General features: G+C 36.5%; 1 protein-coding gene across 1 annotated transcript in view; it reads right to left on the reverse strand.

Annotated features, from left to right (window-relative positions):
- The window catches only part of GRIK2 (glutamate ionotropic receptor kainate type subunit 2), a 730,896-nt gene that overhangs the window by 436,230 nt on the left and 275,836 nt on the right, over window positions 1–18,830 (reverse strand). The window contains exon 3 of the mRNA XM_040239120.1: window positions 18,305–18,562. Coding sequence (XP_040095054.1) covers window positions 18,305–18,562 — 258 coding nt within the window. The remainder of the gene's footprint in view (window positions 1–18,304; window positions 18,563–18,830) is intronic.

The following is an 18,830-nucleotide window of genomic DNA, read 5'->3' on the forward strand; positions in this document are numbered from 1 at the left end:
TAGCAATGTGAATATACATAATATTATTGAACTGTAAATTATAAATAGTTAAGATGGTAAACAGTATGTGTATTTTATCACAATTAAAAATTTTAAAAGTTTTGACTACAATATTATGATGTTATATATGTGTTTTAAGAAAACTACAACTAAACATTGCACACATTTCAAGTCTGTCCCTACTCTAAACTAACAAACAACAGAGTTGCAAAAATTATTAGTCCTACAAAGTCTTGTAGAGCCTATCCTAATCTCCAAACCAGTGACAATAAGTTACACAACAATAAACAGTATTGAGAAAAAATTAATATATACAACTATATAAATGATATCACATTCAGTCAATCCATATGTAAAATCTGTCCAATATAACTTAAATTTATTCCATTAAAACAACAACAACAAAAAAAAAAAACCCAGACTTTGAAGAATTATTGCCTTAACAGGCAGGGAAGAAAAATATTTTGTGTATCTCTCTTACCAACAGCCTCTGTAAATACTCTCTGATCTTTATCATAAGGTAAGGACATAAAGAATTCTTTGTCAAAAGTGTAAAAGCTAAGATCTGGACACTGTGTGAAAGGCCTTATAGATTTGGCTTCTTTAGATTCATGGGATTAGATATAGTAGACAAAGACAAAGCCTGAAGAACTATGGAAATTGGTTAATAACACGTATAGGAGTCAGTGACCAAACCATCCCCAAGCAAAAGAAATGCAAGAAGGCAAAGTGATTGTCTGAGGAGGACTTACAAATAGCTGAGAAAAGAAGAGACGCAAAAGGCAAAGGAGAAAGGGAAAGAAATACCCAGCTGAATGCACAGTTCCAGAGAAGAGCAAAGAGAGATTTAAAAAAAGCCTTCTTAAATGAACAATGCAAGGAAATAGAGGAAAACAATAGAATGGGAAAGACTAGCAATCTCTTCAGGAAAATTAGATACCAAAGGAAAATTTCATGTAAGGATGAACACAATAAAGGACAGAAACGGCAAGGACTTAACAGAAGCAGAAAAGATAAAGAAGTGGCAAGAATACTCAGAAGAACTATATGAAAAAGGAGTTAATAACCTGGATAACCATGATGGTGTGTTCACTCACTTAGAGCCAGACATCCTGCAGTGTGAAGTCAAGCGGGCCTTAGGAAGCATCACTACAAACAAAGCTAGCCGAGGTGATGGGATGCAAGCTAAGCTATTTCAAATCCTAAAAGATGATGCTGTGAGAGCGCTCCACCCAATATGCCAGAAAATTTGGAAGACTCAGCAGTGTCCACAGGACTGGAGAAGGTCAGTTTTCATTCCAATCTCAAAGGAAGGCAATGCCAAAGAATGTTCAAACTACCATACAACTGTGTTCATTTCACATGCTAGCAAGATAATGCTCAAAATCCTCCAAGATAGGCTTCAACAGTTCATGAACTGAGAACTTCCAGATGTTCAAGCTGGATTTAGAAAAGGCAGAGGAACCAGGGATCAAATTGCCAACATTCACTGGATCACAGAAAAAAAAAAACAAGGAAGTTCCAATAAAACATCTACTTCTGCTTCTTCGACTATGCTAAAGCTTTTGACTGGTGTGGATCACAACAAATTGTGGAAAATTCTTAAAGAGATGGGAATACCAGACCACCTTACCCTCCACGTGAGAAACCCATATATAGGTCAAGAAGCAACTGTTAAAACCATACATGGAAATATGGACTGGTTCAAAACTCTGAAAGAAGTATGTCATGGCTTTATATTGTCACTCTGCTTATCCAACTTATATGCAGAGTACAACATGCAAAATGGTGGGCTGAGTGAAGCAGAAGTTGGAATCAGGATTGCCGGGAGAAATAACAACCTCAGATATGCAGATGATATCATGCTAATGGCAGAAAGTGAAGAGGAACTAAGGAGCTTCTTGATGAGGGTGAAAGAGGAGAGTGAAAAAGCTGGCTTAAAACTCAACATTCAAAAACTGAAGATCATGGCACCAAGTCCCATCACTTCATGGCAAATAGATGGGAAATAAGTGGAAACAGTGACAGACTTCAGTTTCTTGGGGTCCAAAATCACTTCAGATGGTGACTGTCCATGAAAGTAAAAGATACTTGCACTTTGGAAGAAAAGCTATGACAAACCTAGACAGTGTATGCAAAAGCAAAGACATAATTTTGTCAACAAAGGTGCATATAGTCAAAGCTATGGTTTTTCCAGTTGTCATGTATGGATGTGAGAGTTGGACCATAAACAAGGCTAAGTGTCAAAGAATTTACCCTCTCAAATTCTTTGAAGAAGATTCTTGAGAGTCCCTTGGACAGTAAAAACATCAAACCAGTCAATCCTAAAGGAAATCAACCCTGAATATTCACTGAAAGCACTGATGATAAAGCGGAAGCTCCAATACTTTGGCCACCTGATGCAAAGAGATGACTCATTGGAAAAGACACTGACGCTTGTAAAGATTGATGATAGAGGATGAAATGGCTGGATGGAATGAGTCTGAGCAAACTCTGAGAGACAGGTAAGGACAGGGAAGCATGGCATGCAGCAGTCCACAGAGTCAGAGTCAGACATGACTTAGTGACTGAACAACAACACATAAATACAAATATCTTTGCTATGTACTTCTCTCTCTCCCCAACTTTATTGAGATATAATTGACATATAACTTTGTATAAGTTTAAGCCATACAACATGACTTCATACATGTACACATTGTGAAACAATGATCATATTAGGGTCATTAATACCTCCATTACCTCTAAAATTTACCATTTCTTCTTTTATGAGGGGGTGGGTGGTGAAAACATTTAAGGTCTAACTCTTTTAACAACTTTCAAAAATATAACACACCATTGTGAAGATTAGTCATGATACTATACATTAGATCTCCAGAACATATTTTTCTTATACCTGGAAGTTTGTACACATTTGCCAATATCTCCCCATTTTCCCTATCCCTCAACCCCTGGTAATTATCACTCTATGTTTGTCTGACTTTGGCTTCTTTAGATTCCACATGTAAATGAGATCATATAATATCTGTCTTTCTTTGACTTATTTTATTTATTATAGGGGCCTCAGGGTCCATCCATATTGCTGCAAATGTCAGCATTTTCCTCTCTCTCAGGGCTGGATAGTATCCATGTGTATATTATTCATATATACATGTAGCTCAGACGGTAAAGCGTCTGCCTACAATGCAGGAGACCTGGGTTCAATCCCTGGGTCAGGAAGATCCCCTGGAGAAGGAAATGGCAACCCACTCCAGTATTCTTCCCCGGAAAATCCCATGAACAGAGGAGCCTGGTAGGCTACAGTCCATGGGGTCACAAAGAGTTGGACACAACTGAGTGACTTCACTTTCACTTTCATACATCTTTTTATCCATTTATCCTCAGACAAACACTTAGGTTGTTTTCATTTCTTGGCTACTGTGAATAATGCTGTAATGAACAGCAGATATTTCTTTGAGATAACGGTTTCATTGGCGGGGGAGGGGGTAGATACCCAGAAGTAGGATTGCTGTATTATACAGTATTTTTATTTCCAGTTTTTTGAGGAACCACTGTACTGTTTCTTATAGCAGCTGTGCCAACTTATATTTCCACCAACAGGGCACAAGCATCTCTCTTTTCCACATCCTCGCCAACACTTATTATTTATTGTCAACAGATGTTAGGTGATATCTCACTGTGATTTTGATTTTAATTTCCCCGATGGTTAGTGATGTTGAGCATCTTTTCATGCAACCCTTGGCTATTTATTTGTCTCCTGTTCAGGCCCTCTCATCATTTTTAACTGAATTGTTTGTTTTTTTGCTATTGAGCATCAGGTTACTTCTTAATATATAATAGGTGGTGTTTCCTTTGAAAACAGATAAAAAACAAATTTTAAAGATTATGCTTAAACATTTATCTAGTTCCTTAGCTGAGTTTCCAATGACATCTGATGGTATTTATAAGAAAAAAATTGCATCATTTCCTTCAGTCTCTCAATATGCCAATAAGAGCTCCTTGACCTTCAACCACACTTTAGAAAAGGAAATAACTTTTCATTTCTCATTGTGTCAGAGAAAGCAATGGCAACCCACTCCAGTACTCTTGCCTGGAAACTCCCATGGGGGGAGGAGCCTCGTAGGCTGCAGTCCATGGTAGCCTGAAGAGTCGGACACGACTTCACTTTCACTTTCACTTTTTACTTTCATGCATTGGAGAAGGAAATGGCAACCCACTCCAGTGTTCTTGCCTGGAGAATCCCAGGGACAGGGGAGCCTGGTGGGCTGCTGTCCGTGGGATCACACAGAGTCAGACATGACTGAAGCGACTTAGCAGCAGCATTTCTCATTGTGTAGTTATAGGGTAATTAACAAGTTAGTATTAAGCTTTCAAGGGCTGACTTAAGTTTCTTTCTTTAATGCTAACACAGTTATTTCAATTGGATAAAAGCATAAAAAGTTCATTATGAAAATGGAACAGGAGATTTTTTAAAAATGCTTAATTGACAAATCATGCTCATCAGTCCTGCAAATATCACTTTATACAAAATCTTTTTAAAATTAAATTAAAAAGTAAAACTATTTATAAACTTGTTGAAATAGATATTATAAAATATTTTATCTATCTGCTTGATTATTTGAAATCATATTAATTTATACTTGAAAATTTTTATCATATTTATGTTACAATATTCTTCCTCCATATTATAACTAATTCAAAGCTGTTTAAAATACTCCAAGGACAAACATATTTATCAGAATTAAAACTACTCAATGTGGAAGTTCAGACAATGAATATATATTTTTAGTAAGTGATTGATAATTTTTGTCAATATTAAATCACTACAAATCATTCTAGTTTTATTTAAAATTTTAAAATTTGTTTTTATCTATAAAATTATGACTTTATTATACTGACAAAATTGACTTACTATCAATTATTTTTCAAAATATGATAATTTGCATAATATTCAAGATTAGATGGATCAATGTCTCTCAAAAGTTTGTCGCTGGACCAGCAGCATGATCACTTGGGTACTTAGGAAAAAGCTCTCAGGCCACATCCCACACCTACTAAAAGCTGGGAGGAAAGCCAGGAAGCAGTGTTTTAACACATTTCCCTAACGATTTTAATAAACACTAAGGTTTGAGAATGACTAGACTAGGTTATGGTATAGGAAAAACTATCTCCAAACCACAGCAATTTAACAGAACAAGATTTTATGTCACATAAAAGCAAGGTCTGCTATAGATCTAAATAATTTCCCAAGGCAGGTCTCTTTGATATTTTAGCTCAGTATTTTGAGATACTTCAAGCAGTACAGGCAATTAAATGCTTCCACCCAGAAATGAGGAACACTCCTGCCCACACTCCGTCACCTAAAACAATCCATGTGGTCCAAGGATTAGGTGTGAGACTTCAACCTCTCTCTGTCTATAAGTAGAATTAGCCACATACTGATAAACATTAGTAATGCCTATCACAATTAGCTATGTGTCCTATTCCAACTGCAAGTCCTTGACTACAACCTAGAGTTACTGAGTGGTGGCAGTTAGCCTAGAAATCTCTAGTTTTAACAGTAGCCCTGGAAATCCCATTCCTTGATATCAATTAAATTTAAGAACCAGAGCTTTGAACTTTAATTTTAACATCTGTTATACAATAAATTTTCTTTTATCAAAGCAAGATGACTGAGTTTACAGAAATGCAAGAATTTATGATGAGTAAAATAATACCTTTGGTTATTATATGAAGGCAAGGAAAAGTATATATTAGTTTTGCATCATCATTAGCTTCCACTAACTAAAGCTCTATGTATGACAGGATAGATTTAGTACATTTTTAATGCATTTATGCAAAAAATTCATTTCTCGAGGTTCGTTTTGAATCACTGAAATACAAACAGAGTGGACACTGTGCCACCTCCAATCTGGAATAATTCTAAAATAATGATGCACAATTAGCCTGTCTAGAACTGGGGTGTGAACTCTTTTTTGCTTTTCAAATGTTTGATTCTAGAGAACTTTGCCCCCAAATATAGTTTATATGCCTTATATTTAAAACAAGATAAACATTTACAGAATGTTGAATAGGAAACAAAAAACTGTTTCAGAAGGCAGTCATGTTCACCGGATGTACAATGAATATCGTTTTAATCCATTCAGGATCTCGATTTTTTAAAAAGTATTTCTGATGAACCAATTTATTTTAAATCAAGTATCTGATAAATGATCTATTACATCTTGCAGAACTGAATATGTCAAATTTACTTTTTTTTTTTCTTTCCCTGAAGTTTTATTTCAATTATAAATGAATCCTATCACTATTTTAAGGGTCAGTGCTATGGACCATGGGCTTCCCAGGTCACTCAGTGGTAAAGAATCTGCCTGCCAATGCAGGAGATACAAAATGCGGGTTTGATCCCTGGGTCAGAAAGATCCCCTGGAGAAGGAAATGGCAACCCACTCCAGTTTTCTTGCCTGGAGAATCCCATGGACAGAGGAGCCTTCCAGGCTACAGTCCATGGAGTCTCAAAGAGTCAGACACGACTGAGCAAATGAGACCACAACACAGCTCTGGGCCATAACCACTTCTAACTAACTCATACACAAATAAGCTTGTATGTGGGAAAGTCTCTACAGTGAGTTATCTTTAAATAAATAACTTACCATTGCCAAGACATATGGAACATGTCATAAGGGAACATATACATATGTAGCCATATATGTACATATATACATAAACACATATACACACATTAAAAAATGACAGATGTCATAAAACTCTCCTTTAGTTTTCAGTTTCCGAAAACATCCTTCTCTAAACTGAAATTAAAGAAACAAACACATACAAAAAACCCTGCTTTACTTAAAATTCTTTATCTCTTCTCCCTTGGTTATTTTTTTACCTTCTTGCTTTTTACCTGCAACACTCTTTCTTCAGACACTCCCATGACATATTTCCTCAGTTCAAATTTTAAGCTTAAATTTCACGTTCTAAAGATGATCTCTTCTGACAATGCAGCTTAACATTGCAATACTCCCTAATGCCTCCATTGCTTTATTTCTCTCCATAACACATCATATTCGATCCTATATACTGACATATTTTGTTATTATCACTCTACACTAGAATGCAAACTCCACAAGGCAAAGAAGTTTTGTCTGTTTTGTTCACTCTTGTATCTCCAGTACCTAGAACAATAATGACACAGAGTAAATGTGGGATAATTACTTGTGAATTAAATAAAGAAATAAATTATTTTTTTTTAATGAAGAAGCAAACAAATGATAAATTAAACATAAAATATTTAGAGCTCTTCGTCTAAGAGAAGTGTCACCTTTGCTACAGGGGTCATGTGAACATGTTGATAATTATACTACAAATTGATGATGAACTATATTATCAACGAAACTCTTGCATCGTATGCACAAAGAATAGAATTATGAACTCATGTCAGGAAAAGTTAGGGATGGTTACTTCACACATTTATCTTGTAAGAATATTTTAAGGTAAACCTGGAGGTGGTGAATAGATCCTTGAAAGAAGAGCATAACAAGCCGAGAGAACAATTCGTGCACAGCAAAGAGATTTGACAGAACAGAGGATGATTGTTAAGGGTGAACTACAATTATTCAGGGAGAGCTGCAGCATAAGTGTTGAGAAAGGAGAGACCAGGGAAAGAAAATCAGAGGCATGAGAGTGCCAACAAAGAAAGTCACGCATGCCATGCTGTGGATCTAGAACTCATCTTTCCCAGAAATGAGGAACCACCAGACAGCTTTATGCCTGGGCATGACAGCACCACACTATCCTTTTAAAAGAGACCATTCTGTCTGCACCAGAGATATGAACTTAAATAGGGGACAGAACATAGTCTAGGTGATTTAGAGTAAGAATATTAACTAAGACAGCTGGTTGGGATGGAGGAAGAGGTAAATTTGAGAAATGTGAGATTAAAAAGGAGAGGTATTAAGTGATCAGTTAGAAATGAGGGTTGAGAGGACAAACAAGAATCTAGAACGACCACTAGGAATCTAGCTAGATGAAGACAGAAACCCAAGAGAAAAAGCAAGTTTGGGAATAAAAGCAATATGTTTGTTTTTTGTTACGCTGGGTGAGATATCCACATAAAGATGACCAATGGGTGACTAGATCTAAGGTATCCAGTGGTGAGTCTATAGCATTCAGTCAAAGAAAGGCATAAGTCAGATGGAAGGCTTCAGGGAAAGTGAGGTAAACAAGTACAAAACAGGAAGCCTGGGAATAAAACCTTGAATGACATGCGCTTTTAAGGAGCAGAGAAAGAAAAAAAAGAGTTTAAGAGTATGAGAATGGGAATAAATGGCTGAAAAGAAGGAGATAACAAGGAGAGAATGATGGCACAGAGGCCAAACTAGGAGAATTTTACTCTTCCACTAAAGAAAGGAACAGTCAAAATTGTCAAGTACATCAGAAAGATAATTTAAGTGCTATCTTTCTCCTACACAGCATAGAGAGGGAGACAGATAAGACCAGAAAAAGGCTAGAAGAAAAGTAACTACCAAGATACTCATGCCAATATGTTCCAGATTTAAATATAGAAAATTGGCAGTGTTTGACTATCACCAGGAAATCATTCTCACTTTATGTTATTTTTTTGTTTATTTTCTAATACTGGCAAATATCACTGATCATTGTAGACACTGTAGACATGCATGTGTATTTACTCCACTATTGGCAGAAATATGAAATGTATGATTGTTATGGATTAGAAATTGTATATTTGTCTTTTAGAGTTGGCAGTACTTTAAAGATTTTAAAACTCAGAGAAAGAATTAGTTCTATGAACATGTTTAAAAATACTATTGTGTAACCAAAGTTTGATAATAATATTCCAAATAATTTTGAGGCTTGCTTAAATAGGAATAAAGAACCTATGTTCATGCAGAACCAACTTGATGGAAGCAGTAATATGCCATGCTAAGTAATCACCTATATCCAAATAATTAGTTTTAACTCATAATTGCTAATTGTATTTCCACTTGGAACTAAAGAACTTGAAGGCTCTGCACTTAGAACATATATAATCAATCATCTTAGATTCAAATTATCCCAGTCCTTGAAATAAAATTAAATTTATTTGGTTATATGTTTTGTAACAGGCTTCCCTGGAATTGTTATATTATTCAAAAGTTAGTAACTTCTAAAAACATATTTTTCACATTAGCATCTATTGAATTATTTAATTTTATTTATTCTATTTAAACAAATATACCCCTCAAAATAAAATAATTTTTACTTTTAACTGACTTCATGCATGCATGCTGAGTTGTTTCAATCATGTCCAACTCTTTGTTCTCCAGGCAAGAATACTGGAGTGGATTGCCATGTCCTCCTCCAGGGGGATATTCCTGACCCAGGTATTGAACTGCTGTCTCCTGCCTCTCCTGCATTACAAGTGGATTTTCACCCACTGTGCCACCTGGGAAGCCCCATTAATTGACTTCACATTTTTCTTCAACTAACTCTAATCACACACAGGAATATCTAGAACATAGTCTATAAATAAAGTTCATTCAAGTCAATAAAGTTAGTAAAGAAATCATTTCTGCTTTTGCTTAGGATAAAGGCCCTGACCTTTTTTCCTATACTCATCATGAAATTAATCAAAGTTAAGTTTGTTAATGTTAACATCTTAAAAAATTTACTGATTTTCCTCATTAATTAAAAAAATTTACATTCTCTCTCCTAAATTATTTTCAGGTCTATATGCGTCTTCATGACTGCCTACTCTGAACTTTCTTGTACCATGACTCTGTTTTTTGCCAACTGTCTTCATTTCCTCCTATCACAAAGAAGTCCAAATGGAAAGCAGAGGAATGCCAATGGGAGCATTATATGCCCATACTAAACTATTTTTCAAGATGGATTTCTCTCTCGAATATAACTATATGAGTCAAAGGTGCTTCAAGTTTAATGTGTTAAAATTCAGACTTATACCTTTTCCCGCATTTTTTTTCTTATTTTCCTCTTTTAGGTAAATGTGCCATTGATTAGTAGTCCAGACCAGAAATAGAGTGGTCATTCATACCGTCTCTCTCTCCATTCCTCCTCTGTTTACATACATACTAAGTCCTACAATTTGTATCTCCTAAATCTTCCCAGAATTCTCTTTCAATATCCTTCCATCAAAAACTCTTTAATTGAGACTTACCTTTTTTTTCAACTTGACTAACTCAGAAATTCTCTTGCTTCTGGTCTTATCCTATTCCCCATATTATCTGAATAGCCCTAATGCATTCTCCACACTGTAATCAGAGAAACTACCAAAAGAAGTTCTATGTCATTCCTGTTCTTAAAATAAAATAGTGACAACAAAATGAACCAAATAAAAACATAATAGCTATCATTATGTCACAATATTTAATACAGTGAGTTCTGCAGTTGATAGCGTTGGGTCAAAAATGCAGATCTACCATTTACTTGGGCTTCCTTGGGGGCTCAGTCTTTAAAGAATCTGCCTGCAATGTGGGTTTAAACCTGGGTTTGATCCCTGGGTTGGGAAGATCCCCTGGAGGAGGGAATGGCAACCCACTCCAGTATTCTTGCCTGGAGAATCCCCATGGACAGAGGAGCCTGGCGGGCTACAGTCCATGGGGTTGCAGAGTAGGACACGACTGAGCAACTAAGTACAGCACAGCACCATTTACTTGCTGTGAAATCTTGGGTAACTTATCTCAACTTTCTACATCTAAATATCCTCATACTTTAAAATATAGGACTGAAGATAATTTCTTTTTCTTATAGTTAGGAATAAACGGAACACAGCACATAGCTTTTTTTTTTTTTTTCATGGCTGCCCGGGTCTTTGGTTACTTCGTGGACTTCTGTTGTTGCCCTGCGGCATGTGTGGGATTTTCATTCCCCGAGCAGTGATCGAATCTGTGTCTCCTGCATTGGAAGGCAAATTTTCAACCCTGAGCCACCAGGGAAGCCCCCAAGGCATTTCTACTGTTGACATTTTTAAGCTCCTGCATGGCATCCAGTCCCATCACTCCATGGGAAATAGATGGGGAAACAGTGGAAACAGTGTCAGACTTTATTTTGGGGGGCTTCAAAATCACTGCAGATGGTGACTGCAGCCATGAAATTAAAAGACGCTTACTCCTTGGTGGAAAAGTTATGACCAACCTAGATAGCATATTCAAAAGCAGAGACATTACTTTGCTGACTAAGGTCCATCTAGTCAAGGCTATGGTTTTTCCTGTGGTCATGTATGGATGTGAGAGTTGGACTGTGAAGAAGGCTGAGAGCAGAAGAATTGATGCTTTTGAACTGTGGTGTTGGAGAAGACTCTTGAGAGTCCCTTGGACTGCAAGGAGATCCAAACAGTCCATTCTGAAGGAGATCCACCCTGGGATTTCTTTGGAAGGAATGATGCTAAAGCTGAAACTTCAGTACTTTGGCCACCTCATGGGAAGAGTTGACTCATTGGAAAAGACTCTGATGCTGGGAGGGATTGGGGGTAGGAGGAGAAGGGGATGACAGAGGATGAGATGGCTGGATGGCATCACTGACTCGATGGACGTGAGTCTGAGTGAACTCCGGGAGTTGGTGATGGACAGGGAGGCCTGGCGTGCTGCGATTCATGGGGTCGCAAAGAGTCGGACACGACTGAGCGACTGAACTGAACTGAGGCTACATGGGAGCTATAAAGCACTTTGCATATCTCACTAACCATGACAACAATCCCCTGATGTATGCATCATCTTCAAATTACAAATGTTGTCAACTCGTGTCTTTAAAGTCAAGTAACTTGCTGAAAATTACACAACAGAACCAGGATTTCAATCCAAATCCAGTCTATGGATATCCCTCTCTCTGTGTCCTTTTTGATTGCCTCCGAAAGGTACTGACTGAGTGTCTTTCTATCCCCGAGGCACTTGATGTGGTTTGAAAAGCAGGTTAACATCAGGCAGACACGACTGATACTGCTGTAACATACAAACTCCAAAGCACAGTAACTAGGAAAAAGCTCTTTTTGATTTCTCCTACATTGGCCTTGTATACATTCTCCCTCATTCTTCCTCATCTTCCTTTTCCTGATGATCCATTGTAATGAAGTGCCTGCAATTCCCTGACAAACCAGCTTCCCAGGCATTCTCACATTTACACATTACACCCTTCAACCCCTTCTCTAGTTGAAGCATTTCTTCTTGTGCTTTATGATAATTTCAAAATTATCTCACCTTCTCCAAAATTCTCCTCTGCCTTTAAAACCTTTAAAGGCAGCTTTAAAACCTTCCACTCCCCTAAATTCTTTTATGTCTATATTCATCTCCTAAAATGTCACAATATTATTTTCTTGTCTCTATCTGTACTTGTTACACTATAATAGTATCCTGTTCACATGCTCTATCTCTCCCTCACTCAACTCTGAGCACATGGAGACAAAGTTTTACCTATAATCCTGTCTCTCATGCTGAACATAGCATCTGTACCTGATATACAGAAGATACTTGACAATGATTGTTCAAATAAGTAAACAAGTAAATATATTTTAACTGCTGTTAACATATAAGCACAATTCACTCCAGATTAGTTATCAAATTTTTGAAATGATAGGAGAAATCATGTCTATATATTTGAAAATTATTGTTGAATCTACTTATTCAATGGCAAAGTATTAAAAAGCTGTCAAACTAAATCGACCTTGGACAGATGACTTAATCCATTGGTAGCTTCTTTGTCTAAACAATGGATATGACAATAACTTTTTATGCATTCATTCCTTAAATATTGATTCAGGTATTTCCATTAGCCAGGTAACACCTAGGTGCTAGTGATAGAATCGTGGGCAACCTTAGGTTCTAAGCTATTCAGATTTGTATTTGACCTAGTGGAAAATTCAGCCAAGAACAGTCATCTGTAATGTAATGATGTTCTCATGGGGGAGGGTCACAGGAGAACCACAAGGCTATGGGAATGTATTGAGGGGAACCTATTTGTACTTGGGAGCTGGGGTCAGGACAGCCTTTCTTTGTGACATCTAAGTCAAATGGTGCAAATGAATGTGTGGGTGCAAATACACAAGTGCATGTGTGTGTGTTTACTGGGGAGGAGGAGCAGGAGTCAGAATGAGAGAAACAGGCGGACAGGACAGTATTTTTCAGAAACCAAAAGAAATTTAATGGCTCAATTTAAAAGACATAAGTGAAGGATTTAGACTCAAGTTTACACTCAAACATTGGAGAGGTACAGGAACTAGATCACATCAGGTCTTATAAGACTTTCAAAAAAGCTTTGACTTTATCCTTAGACCAAGAAAAACTATTAATAGGATAATGGATCAGAATTTCATTTTTAAAATTTACTTTTTACTGGATTAGCAGGAACATCAGTTAGGAGGCTGTTAGTAATAATCCAGATGAAATATTTTGACTTAAGAATTAGTCAGAAAGCATGAAAGAATGAACAGATTTAAGAGTTCTCAGAGGTATAGAATTAAATAACCATTAGAGCTTGATTGTGGGGCTGAAGAAAGGTTGGAATCAAGGCAGATGATCAGGTTTCTACCTTGGGCTACTGGTGGGCAGAAGAACCAACTACCGGAGGAAGCAAGGATAGTGAGCTGATAACCTATATCCCTAGAATTGTGTTGTTTTCATAGAATTGCTCTGAAAATTAAGCGTCATAATTTATGTACAATAGCAGCTACCTCAATGCCTAGTGCATCATAGCTGTTTTCTGTAGTCATTTCAACTTCCTTCTTCTCTTTTCCAAAGTTGTACCAGTAATTTAGTAACAAAATTGGGACTAGAATCCCAGGCTTCTGTTTACCAGTTCAGAGTTCTTTGTTAATGGACTGCTGATCTATAAACAAAGATGAAACACAGGAATTTCAAAGCAAATATTCACAACTTATCTTGGAATTGCTTACAAGCTGAGAGCTATCCAACTTATTTTTAGTTTATATTTAAAATGAATCATATGTTCCAAAATGACTGACAGAAACACAGCTTTGTTTCTGAAGCCAATTCTTTTCCATCATTTTGGACATCATTCAGAGCTATAACAGACTTTCAGGGTGTTTAAAAGCATTCATCCATGACAACAACAAATGCTAATTATCATAAAAAATAAACAGCTCCTGTTAACATCGTTCTAAGAATTTCTCCTACTCCAGCACTATATTTCATCTATCACCCCATCTGTTTTGTGGGTGGGAACAAAGACTGGATGAAAGTATAATTATCATGTATCAAACTGGACAACACAACAAAATAAAAATGAATATAAATGGGAGGAAGAGCACACATAATAAATCTGGAAAGGGAAAAAAGAAACATAAATAAAATGCACACTTCATGCTGCAATGAACAGCAGATATATAAGTCCATAATGAAGTTAATAATGTTTATCTCATTGGGTGTAAGGTGGAGGTTCTCCCATTTCAGTTCACAGTCCTGGCTGTCATCAGATTTTTCTCCCACATGATCAAATAGTCATCCTGTTTACTTGGGAAGTTTACAGATTTTCTCTGTTGAGTTCTGTTGTTAAAATTCCACCTTGAGACTTTTTTTTAAACATATCCAAACAAACAAAAAAAGCCTACTTCTATAGATTTATGAACACAGTTCAAAGAGAATCTTCTATGTATCTTTGAGTCAGCACTAGCCTCTAAAAAAATAATTAAGAATAGCAAAGTTCTCAAAAGCCTGTTAAAGGGAAGAGCACACATAATACAGCAGTTATAGAGGCAATTATTTCACTACAAATAATACTAAAAACATGAATAATTTCATGTCCTTAATTATAAACTAGAAACTCAAGAAGGGCCAGGATTTTGTTTCTTTTACTGGCATATACTCACACCTGGTATTGTCCCTGGCATGTAGCAGATGCTTAATCAAACTTTGTTGGATTAAATAGTGCATAAAATGAAGCATTAACATGCTTTTTCTCCCCTCAGATGATTTTTAAGGATACCTATTCTATGAATAATCCTGTAATGACTCTTAGCATTCATACTGAAATAATCAAAGACTTTTGGAATATGTAAGTATTGATATCAACTTGAAGTGTTAGCTGTGGTAAAGTTTCTTTTAAATAGTAACTTAAACTTTTTAATAAGTTTAATCTCAGGTCAAGTTCGGAGAAGGCGATGGCACCCCACTCCAGTGCTCTTGCCTGGAAAATCCCATGGACAGAGGAGCCTGGTAGGCTGCGGTCCATGGGGTCCCCAAGAGTCGGACACGACTGAGCAACTTCCCTTTCACTTTTCACTTTCACGCTTTGGAGAAGGAAATGGCAACCTACTCCAGTGTTCTTGCCTGGAGAATCCCAGGGATGGGGGAGCCTGGTGGGCTGCCGTCTATGGGGTCACACAGAGTCGGACATGACTGAAGTGACTTAGCAGCAGTAGCAGCAGCAGGTCAAGTTTCCATTAAAGGTCTATATAACTAATTAACTGACTATATATATAGTCAGAATTTATATTTATAGGACTTTTGGACTCTGAGGGAGAGGGAGAGGGTGGGATGATTTGGGAGAATGGCATTGAAACATGTATACTATCATGTAAGAAACGAATCGCCAGTCTATGTTCGATGTTATATATATATATCTGTTTAAATTTGTCACAATGAAGTAAATATTTAGAATAATACTCCAGCAAAGATCAATTATATATGAAACACTGCTTTGCCAGATTATGATGTGACCTTGATTACAAATCTTATTATCCCTTTTTTCTCTCACTCAAGAACCACATATATGAAATAAAAATGTCATACCCATATGCATACGAACAGAATAGTAAGGAAAGGTGGTATATCATAAACATTTCAGACATCTGCCAACTCTCTTTCTACTATGAGGGGCTTTAAGATAAATAAGTATAAAATATCATATCTAACATATATATATATGTATTATATATGTGTGTATGTACCATGTGTATGTGCATGTACATATGAGGATATATAATATTTACTCAGAATTCACCTGCATTATAACAGGAAGGAAAGGAGAAGCAAATCAACAATAGATTCAGAATGAATTTATATTTATATTTTGTATATTTCTATATATGACCATTCATAAACATAAGTGGAGCTTTCCAGGTGGCACTAGTGGTAAAGAGCATGCCTAGTTTTGCCTGGTGAATCCCATGGATGGAAAAGCTTGGCAAGCTACAGTCGATAGGGTTGCACAGAGTTGGACACGACTGAAGTGACTTCACACACATACAAACAAAAGTGGACCAATTTGCAACTGAGCTAGCCCTGGAACATCATGTTATACATGCTCAGAGAAACCATTCACATAGAACCTGCCATTCATAATTTGACATATATAACTTTATCAATGACACAAAATAATGATTTAGAATAAAACAATGCAATAAATTTAGTAACTATTTTAAGCTAAAAAACACATCAAAGGTCCTTAGGTTATTTTAGGAATTTAAGTATTCTTTCTAAAATTGTTTTAAATAAAAATTTTATTTTTTTAACTAAAAAGTGCAAAATTATACTTGCATGTGTGTGTGCGCGTGTGTGTGCTCTGCTGTGTCTGACTGTGACCCAGTGGACTGTAGCTGCAAGGATCCTCTGTCTATGGAATTTTCCAGGCAAGAATGGGTTTCCATTTCCTACTCCAGGAAATCTTCTTGACCCAGGGATCACACCACACCTCTTGTCTCTTGTGTCTCTTACACTGATTGGCAGATTCTTTACCACTGTGCCACCTGGGAAAAGCTCGCAAAATTACACTATTAATGTATATTAAGACTTACTCTTTGATAAGAAAGCTGTGGTACATATACACAATGGAGTATTACTCAGCTATTAAAAAGAATACCTTTGAATCAGTTCTAATGAGATGGATGAAACTGGAGCCGATTATACAGAGCGAAGTAAGCCAGAAAGAAAAACACCAATACTAACACATATATATGGAATTTAGAAAGATGGTAATGACGACCCTGTATGCAAGACAGCAAAAGAGACACAGATGTGTAGAGAGGACTTTTGGACTCTGAGGGAGAGGGAGAGGGTGGGATGATTTGGGAGAATGGCATTGAAATATGTATACTATCATGTAAGAAACGAATCGCCAGTCTATGTTCAATGCAGGATGCAGGATGCTTGGAGCTGGTGCACAGGGATGATCCAGAGGGATGATGTGGGGTGGGATGTGGGAGGGGGGTTCATGTTTGGGAACACATGTACACCCGTGGTGGATTCATGTCAATGTATGCCAAAACCAATACAGTACTGTAAAGTAAAGTAAAGTAAAAATAAAAATTAAAAAAATAATAATAATAAATGGTGAGGTGAAGTCGCTCAGTCACGTCCGACTCTTTGCGACCCCATAGATTGTAGCCTACCAGGCTCCTCCGTCCATGGGATTTTCCAGGCAAGAGTACTGGAGTGGGTTGCCATTTACAAAAAAAAAAAGACTTACTCTTTCTTATCCCATTTTTTTTTAAATTTCAAATTATTTACATTGTTTCTTCAACCCTGTAACTCCCTGTAGACCAGTGATGAACATCTTAATGTGAAATTTCTTATCACTAGGTAATAAAATAGTATGCAGTTTCTTCACCAATATAACTTCCAAGCAAATTATTACTTTATTTAACTTTTTACTTTCTTTGTATTTCTGAGATTTATTTTTATTTGATACTTCAAGATAACCATTCATATATAAAATAACATGCATTACAACAAGAAAGCACAGACAACCTCTAGCCAGCAAATATTCATTTAGACACAAAAATAAATACCATGTAGTAAGCCCTTATATATGCATATAAACAGTTCCCAAAACTCTAAGAATTTCAATGGGTATTTTAACATGCTATACAGATAGAAAGGTTATTATTTTTCATACACATTCTTTGCACATAAATAATTACAGAAAATGTTAAGGCAAAATTCTAAATTTATTTCTCTAGATTTCTTGATAAGTTTCAGTGACAGCTCATTATAAGGCTTTACTTTGGGAAAATACACTGAAACTGGTAGAAAAAAAATGTTTGAATAAATGTTTCAGTGTGATATTTCATACTATCTCTATCCTTCATCCAACACTATAGTTCACAGTAACTGATCATTCCCACAACAAAAGTGCTTATTTTACTCATACACAGGAAAAAAATGTATGATTTAGTTGTTCTTTATTTGGATATATGAAATTAGTGTTTGATTACAAATGTTTTTCTATCCCTTAATTTTAAAACAAAAAATAATAACACAGCAAGAATCTCAAATGAGTTTCAGAAAATTATCTACATTTAAAGCATAGCCCCAAAGGCTACTGATTTTTTTCTTACCAGTGCTGTCATCATAGACAACTGTGACAGTTTTCCACTTGAAGAACTGCACCAAGTCCAAAATGGCACGGCTGAGTGAAGAGAAGTCTGGGTAGAGACTGACATAGAAGGAATCTTTGTTGTCTGACACCTGGTGCTTCCAGCGGGTCTGGATGTGGGGAACCCCCAGAGCATTGCAGATAGACTGAACTGCATTTGCTGAAGAGCTGTGTGAAGGCCCGAAGATGGCAGCCACCCCAAGAGACAGCTGATCACAGGCTGCAGAGGAGACAGAAGTCTGTCAGTAATGAGAGGAGATGCCAGTGTGCCAACAGTACCACATTATCATTGTCCCAAAGGCATCATCCTGAAGGACGATTTGTTTGCCCTTAATATAACATCTACATCTAGCTTATTTTACATTTTGCCTAACTCCAAATATTCTCAGTTTGCTAGAAGGGAAATTTGCCTAGACACCTACAGCCTAATGTTCAAATATAAAAACTCTACAAATAATGTCAAGGGAGGAGAAGGGGAAGGAGAAAGA

This window comes from Oryx dammah, unplaced genomic scaffold (genome assembly GCF_014754425.2).
Source record: "Oryx dammah isolate SB20612 unplaced genomic scaffold, SCBI_Odam_1.1 HiC_scaffold_4, whole genome shotgun sequence".
In the NCBI taxonomy this organism is placed as follows: Eukaryota; Metazoa; Chordata; class Mammalia; order Artiodactyla; family Bovidae; genus Oryx; species Oryx dammah.